Below are 24,778 nucleotides of genomic sequence, written 5' to 3'. Positions count from 1 at the left end.
TCACTAGATACGGTCTCAGACACGATTGGCTTCAAATGGTCTACAAGACAGGTAAATCAAACGCCCACACAGAACAGCAATCCACGCACTTTGCCCACTTACGCCAGCAAAATAGTCGCAAATGTAACACTGGGGCCTTCAACTCTAATGGACTTTTAACACAAACAGACCCTCTACTGTTGGCAACACATTTTAACATGATTTAACTTGCAAGTGTATTTTAGAGTCACAACCCTGTACACACTCCCCGAAGTCCACCTCAAATATAAAACTAGACACATCACGAAAACACAAAGAAAGAAATAGCTTCACTCTAGATTCCAGTGAACGCTGATGTAACTGGATACAAACCCTGCTACTGCCGAACTGCAGCAATTTAGAGTCACAATGCAGGAAGCCGACACCGTCCCTCAGGGGCCACGGTGGGACCCTGGTGAGTTCATGGTGCATCAATGCATGCGTCTGTCTGGCAACCCAGCGACTACGAACGAAGAGCCAGCCTCCGTCTAAACGAGTTAACAGCTGTTTGGAAGTTTTTGAGTAGTCTTAGGAAAGTATTGGTGTACACACACACACACACACACACACACACACACACACACACACACACACACACCTCCAACTGAGGATTGATGAATGATAAACTGGAATGCTCAGCCAAAACCAAATGTAGTGGAGCTAAAGAGGAAATAAAATCTGGTCAAGATTCAGGTCCAAAATACTGGCTGTCACTAGAGAACGTCTAATAATGAATAAAAACAAGGGAGGCAATGAATGGATAAAAGAGGAGAGGGGGACATGGGAAAGAGGAGAACAAGATGCAGCAGAGGTTGTTCTAGTTCTCATTATCCACTCAAGTCTGGACAGGTGATCATTAACACACACACACACACACACACACACACACACACACACACACGGAGGATCCTGCTTCATGTGCTGTGCTGACAGTTATAATGTGGATTCAATCTCCCACCAAAACAAACACCTCCGAGAGTGCAGCTGACAAACATGTAATTGCTGTGAACGTCTTGGCCAGCCTGTTAGCTTTCAGATATGCCATTATGTGAGTCACCAGTAAAATACAGACTGTTCAACAAGTCTCATTGACTGCATCCATTACACACAGTTCTCTGCAGGAGACCCGACCCAGGAGCCAACAGGAAAAACATAGCATGGGGGGGTTCAAGGATGAGAGGGGAAGGGGGGAGGAAATAGCAGAGGCCATCAAGAGAAGGCGGAAGAGCACGTGAGTGGATGGGTGCAGAATATGGGAAAGACATGAGAAATATACTATAGTACAAATTTTATTTACAGACTAAACCAGAGAATGCAAACATTTGACTGCTTTAGTGGCCGAACTCTGTGAGATGGCCTCTATGACAAAGTAAAAGACACACACAAGCTTCCCCTTGTAACTGTCCATTTTTCTTCTGAATCATCTCAACATGATAAAGAACAGATGTTAAACTGTTTTACCAAAGTAAACTATGCATTTAAAAACCCTTTTAACATTTAACCAGCGTTATAATGTGTTTCTTTATGGGGGGGGAGGGGGGGGGGCAGAAAGTAGAGAAAGTAGAGAACAGAGGAAAGAAGGGGAGGAGAGGAAGGACACAGAGGGAAGGGGTAAAGTGTCAAGCAACGGAGTTATTTGTTCATTTATTTATGCCTCTTCCTGTCTTTGTCGCTCAGAGTCCGGCTGGGGGTCAGATAGCACCTCTTACAACCTATTTTAGGATCCGCAGGGACTTCCAATACAAGATCAGTCACCGTTTTACACACAATGGCCATGTACTGTGAGTGAAAGAGTATGAATGGTGATTTAATTTGGAGTCAAATGCGTGATAACATTGGTTTCTGTGTTTATTTTTGTTGGAGTTTAACTTCCCAGGGTTTTTCTTATAGTAAGAAAACTAGCATGGAAGCTAGCGATGCAAGTGTTCTGCGGTAGTCACTCGTCATCATGCCTAAGATAATTTATCAGTCAGGTGCCGAAAAACGGAAGAAGAAAAAGATCGCAAAGTAATTATTTAATGTATTGCGGGGACACTGTTGTGATGACCGTTGATAGGACGGTTATTTGTGCGCAACATTACATGAGGCCGTGTCAACCTGCTGTGTGTCAAAAGAGGCTGCGACTTTGGGGAATATTGCTCCACTCACATCCCATAGTTCCAATATTGCAAAGTAGTATGTTGACATTGGCCATGACAAAAGCCCCACTTGATTTCTTAATCCCCAACATCGACATTTCACTGAAAAATCATTTGAAATTCTTCAAAAAAAAAAAAAGAAATACTTCTTGTTTTGGAGAGAAATATGCCTTGGGAAATTGCCTTCCTCTTTTCCTAAATAGGTCATATACATTTGATAACAATTTGTTTTTAATTACTGGGTTGGTGACTATCATACATATACTTTACACAAACACTTGGACAAAAGAAATCACCGAGTTTAAAAATATTATCCTCTGAAGAATGTGATCGGCTCATAAACACATTTAAGAGGTGAAAATCAAATTAATAAAAAAATCAGTGAGGGTAAAATAGCACCCAGATTAAAACATTTGAGCGATTAATTAATTATGTACCCTGTAATTAATCTATTTTTTAATCTCACCTAAAAATTGCAGAGAAAAGTCCTCGACTTGATGCATTTTTATTTAAATTAATTACATTATTGTGGCAAATCAAAAGACGTAATGACATCCAATCAGTGTCCACTTCAGGGTGTCACTGACTATTTCATCCCCAACAACCCCGGCACAAAAAGCCCGGCGCATAAAAGGATATTATAAAAATAATTAAAAATTAGATGAACGCGATTAAAAAACATAACACGCTAAATAGGACTGTAAGTAATTAATCGCAATTAACGCGATAATTTGACACCCCTAAAAAAACATCCAACACATTGGTACTTTTTTTCACAAACTCTATGGTGTGAAAGTGTAAATGTAAGATTGTATTATACAAAATAACTTTGATGTCCGACTGTTAAGAGTGAGGATTCAAATATATCAATAAGCTATAAAATGTGACCGAGAACTTAATTCTTTACAGTTATTTCTTTTCTTTTCATTAAGTGGCGCGTGACCAGTCAAAGAAGAAGCTGTCAGTATTTAAGACATCGGTCTGTCTCTCTCATATCACGCCATCACTTCTCTTCAGCCAATCAGCAGCCAAATGCTCCACTTCCTGTCGTTACAGGCAGAGCACAGGAAACCGTGGGGGCGGAGGATGTTCATGCTCATTCTCCAGGAATGCAGGGAGAGAATTCAACCATACGAGGTGTAGAATATTAACCCTTGAGCAAACTTGTAGAGCTGCAGATTTACAGCGTTCTCTCTAACAATGACCACAATGACAATTAACTCGTATTTGGAGGCTGCAATGATTCACACAAGTAATGGAACTCGTATAGCTGGGTGAAAGGAGCCGTCATTTTCTAGAGAATGGCTGTTGTCTAGGAGAAAACCACTGTTCAGTTTTCATTTTGTCTTGGTATCCCAGCGGTTTTGCGGTAACTTGAGATTAAAACAAATCTCGCTGAGAAGGCACTCAGGAAGTGATCACACGTTGGTCAATTTTATGTTTATGAGCAAATAGTTGCTATTTGAAGGCCAATTTGTCAGAGGTTGTCAGTACAGGTTGCAGTACCAACACCCACCTTCCTCCTCTGTTGCCAAGGCGGCACATTTTTAACCAATTGACGTCTAGGCAAGACTCTGAGTTACCAAATTTCTACAATGATTGACATTGTGAAAGACGAGACAAACTAATGTGATTTCAGCCAGAATTGATTTAATCAGTTTTCCAAATATGAATATTTATTCCTGTGGTTACAAGGCCGACCGCTCGTACTGCTACCTCACAAATGTGGAATATTCAAACCTCTAATGCCTAAAATACCAACAACAATGTCACGTTATTCAGAAATGCATGACAGACTCTTGAAACCACACCTTAGACGCACACAAGAAAGCAATAAAATAGTGCATTACATGTGAGAACCGGCAGTGCAGTGTTTGACACCGTTTTACAATCGCCCTCGCAAATTAGAGCTGAACGACCCAACAAGGAAGTAATTTCACGATCCAGTTAACTACCCCATTCAAGTGCCTGGTCGGTTCAGACTAATGCCTGAAGGGAAAGCCAGGCTTACGAAGACAAAGAAACAAAAGCTTCCGTTTCACAACCAAGTTAAATGAATCGAACTTCACATAACAGTTTTATTCTTTTCCTTGTCCTCCTTGACTGCAAATGTATATATTTTCATCACTTCACAAATGACCTTTCTACTGACTTTATTGGTGGCTATTTGTGAACATTATTTCCTGTATGACGCATGCTTCTCATTCTTTCTCGGTAGATGAGTCAACTTACTGTATGACCTGTTAAGAAAGTGTTACTCTGCATTCACCTCCAGATCTTTAAAAAGGCACGCTGCTACGGCAGAGGTCAGACGTCACACGTTTCAAGCCTCAACGTCGCCACAAATCAAGTTAAATTATCAAAAGTCAATAGAGAGCAGGAAGGCCTTTTAACTTTAGCACAAACGTCTCTTCCGACCTGTGCAGTTAACATTTGCCTTATTGTAATGTACTGTACGTGCACGGCCTTTCAGCTACAGGTAGTCGTCGACTTATGACCGGTCCATCAGAACCAAATGCAGTTGTGAGTTTGTTTCCGAGGAAGTAACGAGTATTTGGTCGTTAATCAACCCATGTTAAATTACAGTACTCGTATTATGCAGTGGAGTAGATAGGGACAGTTTTCTCTTTGTAGACATCATGGGTGAGACCGATTCGCTCACCTGCTTTCCGGTATGTCTTATCCGCACTTACCAGTGCGGCCGTAAAGCCAAACAGTCGTAAGTCCACGACTACCTGTATTCATTACTCAATGTCTTTGGTCTGGACTCAGCTTGAAGCACTGTTAGAGCTGGGTTCCCCTCCTTTCCTCAATCTGAGTTCCCATTAGCCAAAACCAAAGCTCTCAGATCCCTGAATGAGCTGACGTCATTAATATTACACACCCACTGAGCGTGTGTGTGCGTGCATGTGTGCGTGCTTTTTAACAGTCCCAATCAGAAGTCTGGCAGGCCCGATAGCATGGCAGCACAAAGTGTCAGCTGTTTGTCAGCCCTTTATTAAAACCGCTGGAAAAACTTTACAGAGCTTTGCAACAGTTCTCTAGTTCTGTTGTTGATCAGCTCAGGCAGGAGGAAATCACTCCAAACTCGAGTTTGTTCAAATTGTTCTGTTGTCTTGATGCCAGACTGGCCGGTGCCAGCTCACTTCCAGCATTTAAGGGCTTCCCCGTCTTTAAAAAATGTAAATAGTTTTAGTTCAAGTGCCCTTCGTCTGAAGGGTATTAGTAAAACATTTTTTTTTATGTAACGAAGAAAAATTTACTTAGTTCATAGCACTTAGTTTATAGCACTTAAAACTGCACTGTGGGCTTGATTTTATATATATATATATGAAAAGCAAGCATCACTTCAATTAACATAACAATGAAATATTCATGATTATTAATGAAGAGACTCTGATAATGTGAATAAAGTGTTTGTGAAAGCAGGAGTTATCACTTCAAAGACTACATTAAGAAATCTCATTTAAATTCATGTCCATTTGTTGAAATGTAAATAATCTTGGATTTACATAACATTAAATCTGATATGTCATTGAGCCCAGCTGTGCGTGTGTAAACTCAAGAGAAGGGGAGTAATGCTAAATGCCGGGCGTTTCCAGTGCTGGTGCCGGCATCACGATGCAGCGCAGCCGGTTGTAGCTGATGCAACACCATTTACTGCTTCACCAGCGGCGTGACCAACACGACCACGATGCAGCTCAATTAGTCCAACTTCCTGTAACCTCATGCACATATTCCTCTGAAAAGGGGAAGTGTTGAGTCCCATCATGTCAAATGGGCTTTTTTTATACTGCATTTCATCTGCCCTCCACACAACACTGATTGGAGCTCTTCTCTTTGCTCTTTCATTTTTTAATATACAAATTTATTGTCTTTATACGCATCTAATTTGTATCAGTGACAAACACCCAACTGTCCTTTAGAGGAAGTTCTTCAGAAAAGAGAAGCTGTTCTTGTTCGTGAGAACCTCCAATACTGTATATTGACCAGGGGTCCCCAACCACCGGGCCGCGGCCCGGTACCGGTCCGTGAGGCATTTGTTACCGGGCCGCAAAGAAAGAACAACTAACGTACACAATTTCCGTTGTATCGATTATTAGCGTCTAAAAGGTGTTTTATTTTGAAAAACGACCGGATTTTCTCCAACGTAACAATCGCGTCTTGATGCGTTGCAAAAAAAAACCAGCCGTGAACTCGCGAAAATTAATAAAAAGAAACAAAAGTCTTTGGAGAGCCTCTTTGCCGAGGAAAAAAGTCCTACTGAGGAGGAAGAAGAGGAGGAAGAAGCGGGACTAAGACTTAAAACTCGGGTTTTAACAGCTGACTGGCTTCGTTAACGAGCAATGAAGGGTTCAAAACTGCTTCGGGACATAGAGAACAAGAATCTGGATTGAAGAACAAGAATGTGGAATTTATGAAACAAAAAACCATGAAGGACAGAAGTAATTATTGGGACAACAATTTATGGTGAGTAGATGTTGTGTAATTGCAAGTGCATAATATAAAGTTTATTGGTAAGATTATATTCCTCTTTTTAAATGTAATTATACCCCCCCGGTCCACGAAAAAAAATTCACGGCATGAAACCGGTCCGTGGCAGGAAAAATGTTGGGGACCACTGATATAGACAATAACCCCCCCTAAATATTACTTCAGTAAATGCAAAACACATTCAGTAACTCAGAAGCATGTTTATGTCTGCTTTTATGAGTAATAATGACAGAATGAATAACTGCTAATTCAACTACCAGGAGAGGATTACTCAGCGCTGGGTTATTTTAATCAAGGGAAGAAAAAGAAAACCTGCCGTGAGCCAGAACGTGCTGAGCTGGCAGCATCAGTTTATCTGCATCTCCGCCAGACACAATCAGACTCACAGCTGAATATCACAGGAGCTCCCTGGACAAACAGCAATGAAGGAAAGAATGAGAGGAACCAATCAAAAACTCTGGCTTGTTAGTGTCAGGGGAAACAATGACGATCTAGAAATGCCTGTTGAATGAGTGTAATCTGGATGTACATGGAATTAGAAGCATGTCATTTCAGCAGCTCGGTTTTCATTCTTGGCATTCCCAGGTTTTTTTGAGCATACAAACCATGTGATGAAACCAACAAATAGGCGGCACACACCTTACGGAAGCAGACAACAAAGAGACCAGAATGGCAGACAAAAGTATTTCTTAACACAGGAGCAAATGTTACATGAATGATTCATGAGGCATTCAGAGACAAACATGATGGCGGAAAATAACACAGAGGGCGATGCGCGTGTCATGTGCGGTTGAAAATGTGGCCAAACGGGAGTTTCAGGCCAGCCCAGTTGCCCGGCAGCAGACAGCATTGTCACGGTAACAGGCACTTCCTGTCCCTCCTCCTTTCTACTTTCCTTGCACATTTTTACCTTAAAAGGAAATGCACTTAACTGCCTGTCAGAGCGACAATGGTGATGTAAGAGGGCGGCAAGGTGCACCCCCTGCTAACACACACACACACGGAACTCACATGAACGGATAATTTTTAATTAGATTCACATACAGAAGCATGTAAACCTACAGCATGACGCGGCAGACTGTCGTTACCCGACCTTCATCCATGTGCATATCGAGTGTGTGTGTTCTGAAGTAAAGGAATGTGAAAGACGACACAGACACATGCAGAAGCACACACCATTAAGCAGCTTCCTGTGGAGATGAGATGACTCGCAAGATGGAGGCTGAAAAGGTTAAGCAAAGACTTAAAAGGGTGAAAGTGAAGGAAAAACCTCCACCGACCTGCTCGAAGGGCAAAGTTGGCATACATTGATTTTTTTTAATAAAACTGATATTTTAGATAACATTTAACATCCTTCAAAATGTGTGTCGCACAAAACTCTTGTGTTGTATACAGCAGTCCCTCGATATAATGCGGTTCATCTTCTGCGACTTCGCGGAGTTTTAATGCAATTTTTCCGATTTTATTTTTTGCACTTGAACGCGCCTTGAAACGGCGCAAGGACGAAGGCGTGGTCGGAGGAACTGTGAAATACACGCGAGTTGCTATTAATAACTTATTATGTGTTCAACCTCGTAGGTTGATCATTAAAATTAAATTCGTTATTTCTAAAAGCTATCATGTTTATTTGTTAAGCGTTTGTTTAATAGCGCTCTTATTCTCGGTGTAAAAAGAGGCTTTTATTTTGCAGGAGCATAAACGTCACGTCCCTTGTGGGTTTCATTTCTTCCTGTTGATACATGTAGCAGCTGCCGTTCCGCTGTGCTAAGCTGTCCAATAAAGCAGCATGAGAGGCTAAAGACAGCACGAGTAGAATATTTGTTCTTCTGCACTCCAAGCGGCTCTTTCCTCGACCTGCACGCCTTAACATTATTAACAGGAAAACGTTTACCGTACGTACTATATATTTTTATTTCCCAAACAAATGTTTAGTTCTGAAAAGGTTTTGATCTTTGGTTTCATTCTATAATACTGAAACAATCTATTTAGATTAATGCCTGACTGTTAAACGTGTATAAAGTGTGTGGTGAGGGGTTTTACAGCCTTAAAACATTTATGTACATGTATAATAATTGTAAAAAAACAAAGATTACTACATTGCAGATTTCACTTGCGGGTTGTTTTTGGAACGTAACCCCCACGGAAAATGAGGGACTACTGTATTCTAAATGGCGGTTTGTTAGGAGATGGTGAAACGTGTCGCTCAGGGAGGTGTCTTTAACAGCACCTGATCTTTTGAGAAACTACCGCCTTTACAAAACCAAATGGCTGGCATGTAAGCGAGGATGACTCACATCTAGCACCGAAGTCTGATGATGCAGAAGACGAAGCTTGTGGTGTTGGTTGTGTTTCTGTTACGCCCCGTTACCGGGGAAAATAGAGTGAGAATCGCGTGAATGAAAACTCCGACACGTTTACTTTCATTCAATGTATTCGTTATCATAACCATGACATTTCCTGCTGGCCAAAATCAGTATCGGCAGGTCAGGACTTTTTAAAAAAAAGATCGGCGATCGGCCAGAAAATTGCAATCAGTGCAGCCCTATTAAAATGTAATATTTTTTCCCCCAATACCATTCTGGATCCGATTCAGATGAAATTCGGTGGTGAGATAGAGATGCCCACCCTACATGACTTCCATATACTAACTGACAAATCCTGCAATCAACCAAGAAATTGAGGTAACATTCCCAACATTTCCTTAAAATTTCATCAAGATCCTTCCAGAACATTTTGAGTTATCTTGCTAATGGACGGACAAACAAACGCCGGCGATCACATGGCCTCCGCCGAGGCGGGGGCCATCATAGAGAGCTCAAATTCCATTATAGTCAGGGATCCCTTTAAGGATTTCGGTACATTACTTAAAAGTGGACTTCCAGTTACTGTTGAATAATATTCCATCTTTTCTACTCGTGATTTAAATCTAGAACATGCAAACTGTCTCCAGACTATTTAAGGCCTTCCTGGCGCTGGGAGTCATTAGGAGAGGAGGGAGGAACGAGACCTGGTGAAAAAGCTGAGAGTTCAGACCTGGTCCTTCTTGTTTGTTCCTGAATTTCCGCTTGTTGATGACCCATACAGCAAACACATCTCACCAAAGCCAACTCCCTTGGGCCAGGTCTGTCACATTCCAAAGCTCACCCTGCCCTTCATGGATTCATGACTAACTAGGTGCGTTTACGTGGACAAAATTTCTTTATTCCGATCAGAGTTCAGAGTAAAATTGTGATCCGATGCGCCGTGTTCATGGACCCTAAAAATCCAGTCAGATTAGGATTTGCGTGTTCATGCATCACACTTTTGATCGGAACAGAATATTCTGACATGCGCAGTTTGACCAAAAGCACCGGAAATGGTAGAAGAAGAAGCGTAGCGTAGCAACTTCCGCTGTAAACAAATCATCGCTCCGCGCTTTTCCGCGTGAAACGTCAGCGTTATTTCGCTCGTTTTCCCCGTTTGTGCTTTTAGTTTCCTCCTTTAATGTCTCCGGCAACATGTTTGTCTCAGATATTGACCAGTTCTGTCTTCCGCCCGCTGTGCTTTTCGCTCGCTCTGCTTCAACTAGCCTCCGGGAATAGCAGCAGCGCGTGTAGCTGACGTCACAGACATGCGCAGTAAGGACGACTTGTACCGATACATCGGAATAAGTGTTTTCATGCGCCCTGACCGGGTTACAAATCGGTATAAACCACCCCTCTCGATCGGGATAGAATTGTGACCGGATCAGGCTGGATTGGGTTAGACTATTCCGGTTAAGGTGTGTCCATGAAGCATTTTTATTCCGATCATGATTTTAACCGGGCTAAATGTGTCCATGTAAACGCACCTACTGTCCCAGTGCTTGTCTGACAGACACACACACACACACACACACACACACACACACACTCAAGCCACTGAAAAATTAGCATTCAAATAGACATCAATAAAGGAAGACTGATGGTGTTAAATCTCAGACATGAAAAATACACGCGGCATTTGGGCAAATTAGACAGAAGTAAATCTATTGTCCATGTGAGTCCACACGCTAAGACACAGTTATGCATCAATACAACCCCTCACACTAACCTTAAGTTAATTTACTGCAAAGATCATCCTGCCCTCACTCAGTGTTCTTAATGCCCAGCAACGTATATACAGGAAGCCTTGGCCAATACCAGTCAAAAAGGCCCTTTAAGAAGGGCTGCAACATATTAGGACCACCAAATGGCATTATTTATTTATTATATCAAATTGTGGATATATTGAATTATTGCCCAGCTTTAAGTGAGCATGTTCATGGTATGTACGGTTTTGTGTGTGGAGGGTACTTTTTGTTTTGCAATCAGCTCGACCGTCTCAAAGATCAACCCTGTGGTTTCCTGTGCTTTACTCTCATTTCCCTTCCTAGAGTTTAGATTACCAGCTTTCAAAAAGTTCAACCGTGGATCTTCACCTAACGTTAAGTTCTTTCTACTACATAGTTTGGACATGCAGGAAAGCCAAGCAGCCATGATGCCAGCACCCTACTTCAATGCTGTTGCTAAGCAACCTAGAACGACAGCATCTTATTTTTTAGGTTTTTAAAATGCTTCTCAGCACCTGATGTCCAGAGTATATATGCTGCTACGCTTCCTTTACCAACAATTGTATTCCTCCTCCTCCATAATGCAAAGTAAAATACTTCTTTCAAACTAAATCAAATACTTGAAACAAAACACAGCAGGAAACCAGCACCACTGCAGCGGATATCAAAAGGTAAGCAAAAATAACCCATCAATGCCAGGAAGTCATGTTCAAAGACAGTGTTTGCACAGAAACTGAACGACAGCGATGGTGAGCTCAGCAGGAAACATTGCAGCATGATTCTTTTTGTACAGCAGCTACGTGCCATCAGGGTTTCACAGCGGTGGTATAAAAACCAAGCCAAAGATTAAAACTGTGTTAATCTGAAGCTGATGCAGAGTATCAGGGTCTGCATTAACTCCACATACATGCCATTGTTTACTCCCCACAGCAATGCGAGACAGAGAAGATCAAACAGAGGAGTCTTTGTTAACTGGGGGAACGGTAGCTCACTAATCCCCTGCAGGCTAGCTTTGATTGGATCAGACAGGATAGTAGACTCGTGGCCGATTGCAAAAAGGATGGAGGGCTTCCCTGACCCACATTAGTGCCAGCAGCCAAGCAGGAATGTTTCTGCTACAGCAGCTGGTTTGCCTGAAACATTAACTGACAAATCCTGCAATAGAGCTCCTAGTCATGACCCATTATTCTGCCAATTATTCAGAAGTTCAAAAATCAAAATTTCCCTGGCCCGCTGTAACATCTTCAATGCCTCTGTACTGCTAATATGCAAACAAATTACCTTGTTAGCAGCTTCTGATGTATTTCTACTAAAGAAAGGATCTTGTGCCTTTTGTTGCATCAGAGCTAGTAACCAATCAGAAGGCATGGGTACAACTCGATCGTGAGAGCTGCTCCAAAGAGCAGATTGAAAATGTAGTCTTACGAGTGCTTTTCAAGACTTTGCTTCACCTGAGCCAGTTTCTAGATTTACAGTATATGCAATCCATTTCGGGAAGATGTTGAAGAACTCGCCACAGAAATTGCAGCTCTGTTTCATTTAAACTCGTCTGGAGTGGAGGAGATTTTGACACTCCAGGCCGACATTGAGCTGAAGTCCAGAGCTTATGGACTGTTCTAGAACTTGCTCGCTGAGGAAAAGTACCAAAATATGAAGAAATATGCGAACTTCTTGACTGCATTATTATATGGCTCAACTTATTTCTGTGAGTCAGCCTTTTCCCATATGAATATTATTAAGCCCAAATACCCTTTTGCTATGACTGATGGTAATTTGGAATAGTTGCCTGTCCAGACTATGTAGCCCTGTCTGGTTCCATTCAGTGCAAGGCATCAGAGAAGGTAATGGCCAAAAATGTACAGAATTGTATTGTACCATATGGGTTCATGCTGTTATACAAGGCACACCAATGTATATTGTAAATAATCTATATCATTTTGTTGGTAAGATCATTTTGGCTTTGTCATTTTAAAAGTAGCTCTTAAGCCAATAAAGTGTGGGCACCACTGAAATAGATGGTAAGTAACTTCTATCAATTGACTAATTAAGCATTATTCAAGAAGTTCAAGAAATGTGAGGTCAATTATAAGCTATATCCCCCACAACGCTACGAATGCTTTGCTGTTGTTCAGAACCTTAAGATTACAGCTAAGAATTTACCTGGCCTCTGTATCTCACAAACGCTTTACTGCAGAGGCAGCCAATGTAAGACGGAACCTAGAACTCCTGCAGTCACAGGAGTGAAACCGCTTGAAACATCCCACAAGAGAATGTGTGTTTTGTTTTTGTTTTTTAATATGCATCGGCTACGGGCCGTGTGTCCAACTATTTCCATGGAAACTCTTAAACATTAAACAGACTGTGTGGCCCCCACCAAGGGATTGACTCCCACTACTTGTAGCATTACTACTTGCCTCCTCATCCGAGTTTTGGTGAACCCTGACTGGAATGGCATGAGTCCAGTTTTTGGTTTATGTTGAGACCAAGTGAGCGAGATATTTTTACTTTGATTGAAGATGATGATGAATATATTTATTTGATAGAATGTTAGAGCACAAGTACAGTCAAACAGTAGCATGTATTTCAGTACAAATACAGTCAAACATCCTGTCTAAGAGGAGCATTTCAAAAAAGCCCTTGCGGTCCTGTTTCCATTGAAAGTCGTTGGTACATAAAGCATCGACATTTAACAATACCAACAAAATTAATATTAAATTACTCAATTGATGCAAAATAACAATTAAATAATTAACAATAAATTAAAAAGACACATAATATGTACAACGTAGGTGGACAAAACAAGGGGGGGGGGGGGGTTGATCCGGGGAGAGTCGTGATGACTATCTCCGTTTCTGCCCCCCTGAAAGGTGAATTCTTAGGGCCGATTGATAGTAGTACTTCTGGTCCTTTTAAATTTATTCTTCGGGGTCGTTCATTTGATTGGTTGGCTCTGAGCTACAACCACCACAGGGGTTTTCTACATGATAATTCACTGAGTAAATACAGACATCCCTTCAGAGCATTATTTATCAGTTTTTAGTCCGTTATGCCAGCACCGTGACAAACAATTCCTGTCTTGGTTAACACGTCTCTGTAACATCGCATGGCAGTCGGGGACAGTGGCTCTGGACTGGCAGACCCGGGTGGTGGTTTCCTTTTCAAGAAGGGGGATCGGATGTATGCTCCAACTAGTCTGGAAGTCCCTGCTGAGGCTGTTGCCTCCGCGGTGAAAGACGGATGGATGGATGGATCAATACGTAGTTTCAAACAGCAGCTGTTCATCTGTTGTTAAAGAAGCAAAGCCTTTCATGCCAGACTACCGGACCGAAGCGTTCTTTGAAACTCAAGACACATCACCACACTGCTTTATGTGCAAGTGTCATATAAAGAGCAGAGGGAGCCCTAGTGCGATTTTGTGAGTTTGAATGACTGTTTGTACACACACAATCCATTGTGTCTGCTCTACACGTATGTGTCCCAGTAGGCCTCTCATCTTCACCCCTTTGCCCACTGCCCCAGTTAGAAAGCCGTTAAATAATACAACATGAAGCTCGCTGAGGATATCAGACAGCCACAGAGGATACAAAAACGCACACTTAGTCTGAATCATGTTCTCTGGCCCATCTTGTGATGCTTTCAAAGCCACTTTAACAGATGGAGGCGCTGGTCTCCACACCCCAACAATCATACTGATACACACAGGGCACTTGGGTGATGTCCCATTAGGGTGACGTTCAGCTACACCACCTTCCAGTGTGTGTGTTTGTTGTGTGCCTCGAGCTGGGACCTGAGTGCTGTTTTTCATTCGGGCATGAGAGTGTCTGAATGGCAATAAACATTTCTTGATTCTTCTTCTTGATTCTTGATTCTTCTGACGATGCACAAATATCATGTGCCCCCCCCCCCCCCCCCCCCCCCAAAGAAAACCCCAACAACAACACAAGAACAAATGTGAAATGAGTACTGGTGGGGACACTGTAAAGAAGCATTAAGAAAAATAAAAATGTGCAAATTAATCAAAATATTGCTTTATAAATAGGCTCAGTGTGTGCAGGCCTGTGCTATAATGTCTGTTAAGCCGTCATGTGTTTCTCAGTGGGGAAACTCGCCTTGCTTGTTAATGACTTTTGGGGATGCCCCCTTCATAGTGCTAGCTTTCACATGATAATGTGATGCATTAACCAGGTTACAGATGGAATGTTCCAACCTTTGTCCCATTTTTATGTATGCATCATCGTAGAAAATATCAGAACTTCTGGGAGTATTTCTTGTACTAGAATTAAAGAAGTCTCAAAGTTTGATAGTTAGACATATGACAATAATCCATTAATTAGTTATGTTTTCATTGAAAAGCAAAAACTTGTTCTTCAAGAAAACTTCTTATTTAACAAAATTCTTAAATATGAAATACTGTACAACTACAACCAGCACTGTAAGAACTTTGCTTAAGTGTAAAGGTGGCTGATCAGATAAAAAGAATAAGCAAAAAAGATAATTTTACTTTTTATTATTTCCATTTTTATCATTACGGAATTTGGTGCTGGTCTAACTTTGAGTGCTTAACTGGATCTTGAACTGCACAGGCAAGGTAAACCCCCAATTCAGACAAGCACCCCTCCAGATGTCCGCTCTCAGTGTGTTCCAGACACGGCATGCCACCTTCCCGTTGCAGCTCTCTCTTTGCTAGAAGACTAGCGCAGCCCGTTTGTTGCCCCCCGTTTGTTTTTCTTATCTCCCTCACACACCTAGGCTCCAAGGGAGAATAACCTGTATAGGTGTGGCCATGTCATCCATCAAGCTCCACTCTTAAAAACAATATAATTTTTAGAATATAGCTTGATTTCTCGATAATGAGCTGGCTGGAATTTAGACAAGAAAACAAACAAGTTGGGGCATGCTAATCCATTACCCTCTAATTACAATTACACAAACATCATATTACAGTTTACTGCACACCTTTGTTTCTTGAATTTGATTGTAGACAGTTATAGCATATATATTTCATGACACTAATTATGAGAATGCACCAACTGTCAGACTGCATCGGCACCAGACCATCCTGGATCCTAATAATTCACCCTGTGCCCTTCATTTACTAAACACATATTACATAAACATCAAGCAGCAGTTATTTCCCTTGTACAGTAGTCCCTCGATACAACGCGGTTCATTTTCTACGACTTCGCTGCTTCGCGGAGTTATTTAGTGCAATTTCAGATTTTATTTTTTGCACTTGAACGCGCCTTGAAACGGCGCAAGACGAATGGGCGCGGTCGGAGGAACTGTGAAATACGCGCGAGTTGCTATTAATAACTTATTATGTGTTCAACCTCGTAGGTTGATCATTAAAATTAAATTTGTTATTTCTAAAAGCTATCATGTTTATTTGTTAAGCATTTGTTTTATAGCGCTCTTATTCTCTGTGTAAAAAGAGGCTTTTATTTTGTAGGACCATAAACGTCACGTCCCTTTTGGGTATCGTTTCCTGTTGATACATGTAGCCGCTGCCGTTCCGCTGTGCTAAGCTATCCAATAAAGCAGCATGAGAGGCTAAAGACAGCACGAGTAGAATATTTGTTCTTCTGCACTCCAAGCGGCTCTTTCCTCGACCTGCACGCCTTAACATTATTAACAGGAAAACGTTTACTGTACGTACTATATATTTTTATTCCTCAAACAAATGTTTAGTTCTGAAAAGGTTTTGATCTTTGGTTTCATTCTATAATACTGAAACAATCTATTTAGATTAATGCCTGACTGTTAAACGTGTATAAAGTGTGTGGTGAGGGGTTTTACAGCCTTAAAACATTTATGTACATGTATAATAATTGTAAAAAAAATAAAAATTACTACATTGCGGATTTCACTTATTGCGGGTTGTTTTTGGAATGTAACCCCCGCGGAAAATGAGGGACTACTGTATACCATACTTACACACATCGATCACAGTCTTCCTTTACTCACCCCGGATGTAAATTAGATCTGGATATAATCTGGTGGTCTGCGATGGGATGTAATCTCTGGGTCAGTGTTGATGGTGGGGTGGTCCGATCCAATTTGATGTTTCCAGATGTTTCTTCATAGCCTTGTCAGCATATGGAAGTTGACCAGTTCGAGGACAACTTCAGATGGCGTGAACAATTCATTCTCATTGAGGGCAATGGTTGAGATGATTATGATATTGTTCTCTTAAAATACCTTCACCGTTAGCTTTACTGAATATGTTTTTCTTTTCCTTATCAAACTTCTTGTTGAATTTAAACGGTTTCTCTCAGATGCGGGAAGACCGCAGAGCTCTTAAGTGTTTTTTCCAAAAAATACAGAGCTTGCAGAGCATCGGTCTGACAGGATGCAGACTCACAGTTGCATGCATGAATGATGGAGGTAACAACTTACAGAAAAAGTCTGCACAACACTTTATTCTCTTTCAAGATAGATCAAAGATAGTGAATGAAACAATTACACATTTACTGCCTTAAACTGTTGTTCCTGAACAAAAAGCCACAGAGGAAGCTGCAGCTGTGAATGGAATATGAAGGCCTTTGTTTTCTATCATTATAAGTGAGGCCCAATTAGACGCCTACAGCAGAGGTGTGAGGTTTCTGCAATCCTCCCATTTAAACACTACTCTGGCATTTTGTTTATGAGGAACTTGCTAGAAGCAAAGTTGAACTGCAGCTGAATCCTCTCCAACTGTTCCTCTGTTTATTTCCCTTTATGTCAAATGGACCAAATTTAATACAAAGACAATTAATAACTTTAGAAGTCACGCCGCCTGCGCTCCGCGAGGAAGTGAGAGTCGTTAGCATTTGTTCAACTGAAGTCTTCAGCATCCGCCTCATGCACAAAAACGGCTATGTGAATGCAGGAAAACCTCAATTTTAAGCCCACACTCACCGAGACTCATAATAGGGCCACCACCCTTTACACAGGCATCTGAACACACACGCACCTAAACACACACCCTTTCTACTGCCGCTTTCCTACAAACACCACCCTCCTGCAAACGGTCAAAAACAGAGTACTAGAACACACATGGTGAAATAATCTAAAGTAGCAAGTACTCTATATGCCACAGACGTTTGTAGACACGACCCCCCCCCCCCCCCAAGCTGAAAACGATTATACGAGTTTACCCAAGTGATGATGCTGCATTGTTCATCAGGTCCACAATCATAACAGCCAGTTTGAAAAAGAAATAATCCACAAAAATACAATGTTATTACATTATATTAATCTCTAAACACGCAACATTTGTACAGAGAAAAGCCACCAAGCACTGAGACGGAAGTTCTGATTTTCTTTACAGACTCATTTTTCCATTATTCATTTAATCCAAAACAAGGGGAAAACTCTTCGCGCCAATGGAGAATTATTTCATCCATTCACAGGCCAAAACTTCAAGATATTTACTTTACAGTGACATGAAGCAGGAAAACTGCAAAGCTTCAACATGAACTCAATGATGATCTAATGCTAAATATGATACGTTTGATCTCGGAAAATAATGGTTTCAACACAACCAGCACACACGTACGTGTCTGCAGTGCTCAATGGGAAGAGTGCTTTTGAGATGACTGAAATCTAACGCATGAAACAAACGCATGCTTCCCCAGAGCGACAGCGTGGTAAAAGGGCGGGAACATCAAGTTGAGTTCCTGCAGAGTGTTTACAGATCGCTTGTGAAATTTCTGAACAATTCCGATTTTTCAAAACTGGTGGACAAAAAATAAATACATTTCCTGCTATATTCAAGGCTAGGGTCAGAGGGTGACTGAAAGGGGGGGGGGTCGGAGCTCAAGGCTAACGAAAGGAAATCCTTAGTCCCTATTGTTGGCCATTTCTATTCGGAGGGAAAAAGCTTTCAGCAATCCTCATAATTACAGCAGCAGTCAAGAAGTAAGCTCAGGAACGCAGCCACAATTAGGAAGTGAGAGCATAAGGTCCTCCTGTCACCTCTTAAAAGTGGATCCACGGGCTCGTAAACTTCGTGACATGAGATCCACCCAAGTCCTCCTCGCTGTGGAGCCTTCCTCGCACACAAAGAGCGGGAGGGAGACAGACCGTAAAGAAATCTCTTTGAAAGAGAAAGACACTCGGCTCCACCACCACACAGGCCTGCAGCCAACCAATGTCAATAGCAGCCCTGGGCTAGCTGGTCCACTACGCTCTCATCTGATTGGACGGCAGTGCTTCCCATGATCAATTGGTCAGAGGGTGGTGTCTCAAAACATCTATACAAAAAATAAATAATGGGAGCAAGAGTTGGTGCCACGACGAGACCTTCGTCATATTGTGACTGACTGTAAACTCTGGCCCCTCCTCTCCGGGTACCCCGAGTCCCTGTAGAGCGTTCTCCTTCTCATCTGCAATCCTACAAACCCCCCAACTCCTTTTTTTGGTTCCCCTGTTTGACAAAAAAACAGGATACCCCCCCTTCCCCTTTAGTAAAATCCCCCTCCCACTGGCCTAGCAGGCCATAAATGGGCCACCAAAGGAATGTCCCCCCCTCCCACCAGTGGTAGTAGAGAGAGACAGAGGGGTTGCATTCCTCCCCGCTCTGCCCCCTCGCTGGCCGTCTGCTTTGACCGGCTTGTTGTTCGCGGCTTCACGCTGACGCTGGCTAACGGTCAGCTGAGGAGGGCTTTCCCACAGCTGACCTGGAATCATCTGGCAGGGAGAGAATGGCAAGCATTCATGAGGACATCTACTGCTGTGACATAAAAGAGTGAACATTTACTCGTCTGTGTGTGTTAGCTTCAAACAGATCGTTCGCCAGAATTCATTAAAATTAGAAAGTGTTAAATGCATTCAACAGGAAGTCTGAGCACACAAGCTCACACCTTTAGCACAACTACCGGTCTTAGTTTGCACATTTCTACAGAACCAACTGTCTCAGTGTTGTAATCACCGCAGAAAGTCTCTGGTTCATTTCAATCAGCTGTTCAACGTCAAAGAATGCACCCAAATGTTCACCCGATTTGCATTCATGTTATGTTTCTGAGAATGTGCGGATAAACCACAACCTTCAAAAAAAAAGTGGTCTGTGCTTCCAGTCAGCGCAGACAGAACGGCAAGCAGGCGATGCTGGCCACGGAGTTAAGCAGAGGCATATTGATCTGCTGCAGTACAAATATCAGGGCAGCATCTGGTGAGCTGCCATTTACAAATCAACACCACAAAATAAGATCGCAGCAGAGCGGACACTGTGCGCACGCCAGAAGCACAGAAGGTGCGTGTGCGTAGACTCGAGCCTGGGCTGGGACTTCCTGGTTTTTAGAGGAGCTGTGTTTGGCCCTTTAGCATGACGACGCTAAGGGGTGCCATTTTCAGGTCTCACATTGAGCACCCAAAATGTTGCTCTCACAAACAAATGGATGAAACGCAACAGACCTTCACAGCTTTTGAGTGAAACAGTTGTCTTGTAAACAGTCCTTTCGCCGGATGTGCTGTATTTCTACACTATGCTTATGTATTAGTGTGTCATACAGCCAGTCGATCATTCCCGTTTATTCGAGGTACGAGTAGCAGGGCTGACTACATTGCAGACATTCAGTTGCAAACAAGGGGCAGGATATCTGCTCGGCAGCCTTTTCTGATGAACAGCTTTCGTTCAACAGCAATAGGATTCCTCTCACCAGGTTGATCCTGCTGCACTCCATCAGCCAGACAGACAATCAAAAGCGCCTGCTCCTTCATTTCCCTCCAAATGTCACATAGGGTGCAATATTCTAGCAAGCAGGCTACTTAGTCTGCCTCCCTCTAACATTTTTAGCTCTTTTGGAACAGAAAGCCCAACTGGAAGACAAAACAGCCTGGCAGCATATTATGAAACCAGATCATAGACAGTGCAGAGGCGATGGCAGGATGCACCGTCTGATCCGTGTGTCCCAACAAGAATGTCACTTGCAGCTCGTCCCGAGCCAACCCATCTGAAGCAGCTCCGCCGGCCTGCCAGCCAGTCTCACGCAGAGCATGTGAAAGTGGGCAGCAAAAGAACAGACAGACATTGTGCCCAACGGCCCACCTTGGCAGCAACGGGGAATAGATGTGTGTATTGGTGTACGTCCGGGTGCCCGTGGTTGTGTGAGGAGAGGCAGGCAACAAATGTACTCCTGCTGCTTCCTTTGCGACTTTGGGAGGGAGGATGCACAATATCTTCTTCAAGCAACCTGAAACTATTAGAGAAGGGGAAAAACTGAGATATGTTGGTGTGTTTAAATATTCGTCATGAAACACAAATATAAAAAGAACTATCTGACCTGTGAAGTAAAAAGTAGAGGAGCGTTATATCAAATCCTCCAGTCTAGCCCTCACCTCTCCATCGCTTACACCAGGTACGTCTAGTTTATAGCAGCACATCAAACGTGGCTGCGATTCCCACGCCTTCGTCGGCATGTAAACAGTGGTTCCGTTTACATGGACACATTTAATCCGATTGAAAGCCTAATAAAAATGCTTCATGTAAACACTGAATTCGGAATAGCCTGACCCAATCAAGCTCGTTCCGATCAAACTTTTATTCCGATCAAGAGGGGTGGTTTGTGCCGGTTCATAATCCGATCAGGGCGCATGAAAACACTTATTCCCATGTTTCGGTACAAGCCGTCCTTACTGCGCATGTCTGTGACGTCAGCTTTACGCGCTTCTGCTATTCCTGGAAGCTAGTTGAAGCAGAGCGAGCGAAAGACAGAACTGGTCAATATCTGAGACAAACACGTTGCCGGAGATATTAAAGGAGCTTAAAATTGTTGAAAGACTTGATGGTAGGAAAGAATTCGTGAAATAGCGCTGACCTTTCAAGCAGAAAAGGGCCGAGCGATGTTTTGTTTATTTACAGTGTATTTGGTATAAATTGCGCATGTCAAAATAATTTATTACGATCGAAAGTGTGATGCATGAACACGCAATTCCTAATTGGATCAATATTCTTAGGGTCCTGAACACAGTGCATCCGATCATAATTTTAATTTGAACTCTGTCCGGATTAAAGAACATTTTGCCCATTGATTCCAAGGACTTACCAAATAACTCCTTCATAGAGGGGCAAGTCGTAATCAGCCTGCCTTTCAGTTTACATTACCTTAACAAATCCGTACAGTCAGTCAGCGCTGCTGCAACGGCCCGAGGCCCTTTGCCTGTCAGCTCATCCACCCACATCCCTGTACTTCAGCCCTGCCCCGTGAGAAGAGAAATATTTGTAGCATTAACCGTCACTGAGGAGGTGGATTTGTATGTTTTTTCTGCCACACTACACAGAGTTGCCAAAGAAGCCCTTGGTGGCGTCACTCTGTACTCTGACATGTTTCAACTTGCGGTGGATCCAAGAGCGGAGAGAAACGATTTAATGACATGTTTTTCCAAGTGAGGAGTGTCGGCTGCAAAAAAAAAAAAAAAAGCTTTGGCTCGCTGGACTGTGCTGGGCTCAGTCCGGGTCCTCTGGGGTGTTGAAAAATGCTGCTCAATGTGCAAAAAGGACAACTGGACACACTGCAATGAGAAACCAGCTTCTGACAGAGAAACACAGACTTTGAGCAACTATTTCCAAACTTCAGCAGACTCCCAGAACAAGTTATTATTGAGTGAATCTCTGGTCTGCAGGGCTGGAAATGGAATTTAATTCAAATGCAGGCTGGAAACAGCAAAAAGCCGTTTGTCTTCTTTCATGCCTGCGTTTTTCTTCTGTGTCTGCTCAATGAGGCGATACCGATGAGGTGTGCACAGCGCATTATTCAAAAATGCAGACAAAGTCCAAATCATGTGGATTTCTTCTATTAATCGATGTATGAACGCAACACCTCCAGTGCCGTTTGTTCCAATGTCAACTAAGAACTATTGTCGCTTGACAGGTAATTGTGTCCTAGTCCTGTCCTTTGTGGTCTAATGCGAATGCCAAATGAAAGGGAGAACACCCTAAGCATGCCTTGTATTAGAACCCCCCCCCCCCCCCCCCCAACAGATAACTCGAGATTTTGACCTCACGGACACACCACAAGGACCAAAACATCCCACACTTATCAATTCCACGTATCTCAGTATTCCTGTAGGTGGCGTTTTCTCACTTTTACGCAATAACTGTCAGTGTGAATACACCGTAGGAATTTTCCCTTGGTTCCCTTGCCTCAAGGGTGGCACAAATCACACTTGACAGTTGGACGTGTCCCCACCTGCAAGGTTCCCAATAATCCAAAAACCTATGGACCTCCGGTGAACACCGAGGACTCTCCTGAACACAGGCTAGTAATGGACTTCAGCCCAGTTTGAAGATCTGTCTCACTCTGTTAATCATTGGCGGGTTAAGTTTCCCTTATAAATAAACTTTGGCCTGTGTGATCTCTAGACAAATACGCACAGTCCCAACAGATGACTAACCAGCAAGCCTGAAACGTGAAGGACTGGACACGCCGGGTCGGATGGAAATGACCTGCTCGCAGCCGAGTGGCCTGAGAAATATGCGAGATTCAATGCTCGGCATGCTGTTACACCGCACCAAAGCATGCCACCCATCTGCCGAGATAGTCAATAGGACGGGAGTGTGCCGTCTGCACACAGAAAGCATGCCGTCACAACCTCACCGCACCGTTAGGCTAGGTTCTTGAACGCATTCCGCAGACTCACCACTCCCTGTTGAAGATTTAGGGCACAAATCTGACAACGGTAGCGTTTTATTCCAAGTTCAACTGTTAGAATGAGTCAAAATTCACATGTGTGCCCTCCATCCATTTCAAAATGCATCACGGAGGTGTCTCGTCATTCAGCACAGACTTCAACACCGGGTTAAAAACCAGTCCTTTGAATGATAGTGGCTGGCTTTAATTGACATTATCGGGGACATTTTTCACAGGTAACCAATGACAATACAAGGCACATAACCATTCCTCGCTGCTAAGCAGAAAACGGTTTAGTCGTCAGGTGGAGAATGCTGCGTAAATGTTGGAGCCCAGCAGCTGGCTAAAGGCGGCGATGAGAAGTGTATAACTGATGATTAATGCAGGACAAATGCAGTGTAACCTCAAGGCGTGATCAAGGCGACTCGCTTCACCCGAGCAGTCAGAGAGAAAGGCCGTGGCCGAAAACCAGAGCTCCAACGTGTGAAGACTTCCAATGGTCCAACGGCTGCTTTTATAGGAGCAGGAAATAATGACAAATCCTTCCCGGGGGTTTCTGCCACGCGCTTGATGCTGACCAAAAGACAACGCTGCTGTTACGTCACAATAAAGGAGTGAGCGTGAGAGATAAATGATCGACGCGCCGGCCTTGAACCCCTCGCATCAGCAGAACATCTCGACCACCCAGCCGAGAAAACAGATGAATCCCTGCAAGCATCCCAGTCTGAAGGCCGACATGTCGGCATCGGGAAGAAGGTTTGCGTCCGTTCAGGAAAGATGTGAGAGAAGAAGGAGAAGAAGAAAGAAACTGCAGGTGAAAATGACCCCTGAGAGGGCCGAGCTGCAGCTCATGTTGACGGGCTTGGATCTGCACACAGAAACAATCACTTCTCCGTTCAGAGGGGGGGGCGGGGGGGGGCTTTAATTAGGGTGGCATGAAGCAGCTTCACATTGAGAACCGCCTCTGGCCGAGCTGCTACACAGCGGCGAGGTTTGTGGGTCACCCTCGGTCGCTGCTCTCCTTCCACCATCCCTCCCTGCCATTTTCTTTTTACCCGCCGCCTCCTCTGCCTCGGCTCGGCTCGACTCGACTCGGCTCGGCTCGGCTCGGTTCACTCACCTTCACCTGCTGCCTCTCCCAGGACGGGTCCAGCATCATGTCCCGGTCCCAGTCATTCTCCTGCTCCATGTAGGTCTGCTCGGCCGAGCTCGGCGATTGGTTGCGTGCGGCGTGATAATCGACCATGTCAGCGAAAAGGACCCGAGCGCGCCGCGAGAAACAGTCACGAGGGCGAAACGCACGGAAATGAAACCCGGACGGGGCGCGGCGGGCGCGGCAGACGACGAGGAAAGGCTTCCGTCTCTCGCCGCTTTCAGCGCGTTATTTAACGGGACGAGTCTCCGGCGTTCAGCCACGGAATCCCTGCCGCTGCTGCGAGAAGAAAAGCTTT

At 43.4% G+C, this 24,778-nt stretch overlaps 1 protein-coding gene across 2 annotated transcripts in view; it reads right to left on the bottom strand.

Moving 5' to 3' along the window:
• The window catches only part of LOC137915365 (alpha-actinin-4-like), a 50,307-nt gene extending 25,734 nt beyond the window's left edge, over positions 1–24,573 (bottom strand). The window contains exon 1 of one of the 2 annotated variants that reach the window (XM_068758702.1): positions 24,448–24,573. In XM_068758702.1, the coding sequence (XP_068614803.1) occupies positions 24,448–24,573 (126 nt within the window). The remainder of the gene's footprint in view (positions 1–24,447) is intronic. The other variant, XM_068758703.1, reaches the window with a different exon arrangement.
• Between the last annotated feature and the right edge of the window lie 205 nt (positions 24,574–24,778).

This window comes from Brachionichthys hirsutus, unplaced genomic scaffold, assembly GCF_040956055.1.
Source record: "Brachionichthys hirsutus isolate HB-005 unplaced genomic scaffold, CSIRO-AGI_Bhir_v1 contig_1018, whole genome shotgun sequence".
Taxonomy (NCBI): domain Eukaryota; kingdom Metazoa; phylum Chordata; class Actinopteri; order Lophiiformes; family Brachionichthyidae; genus Brachionichthys; species Brachionichthys hirsutus.
Note: the sequence above shows the minus strand (reverse complement) of the source record. Positions and strands in the feature narration are given on the sequence as shown.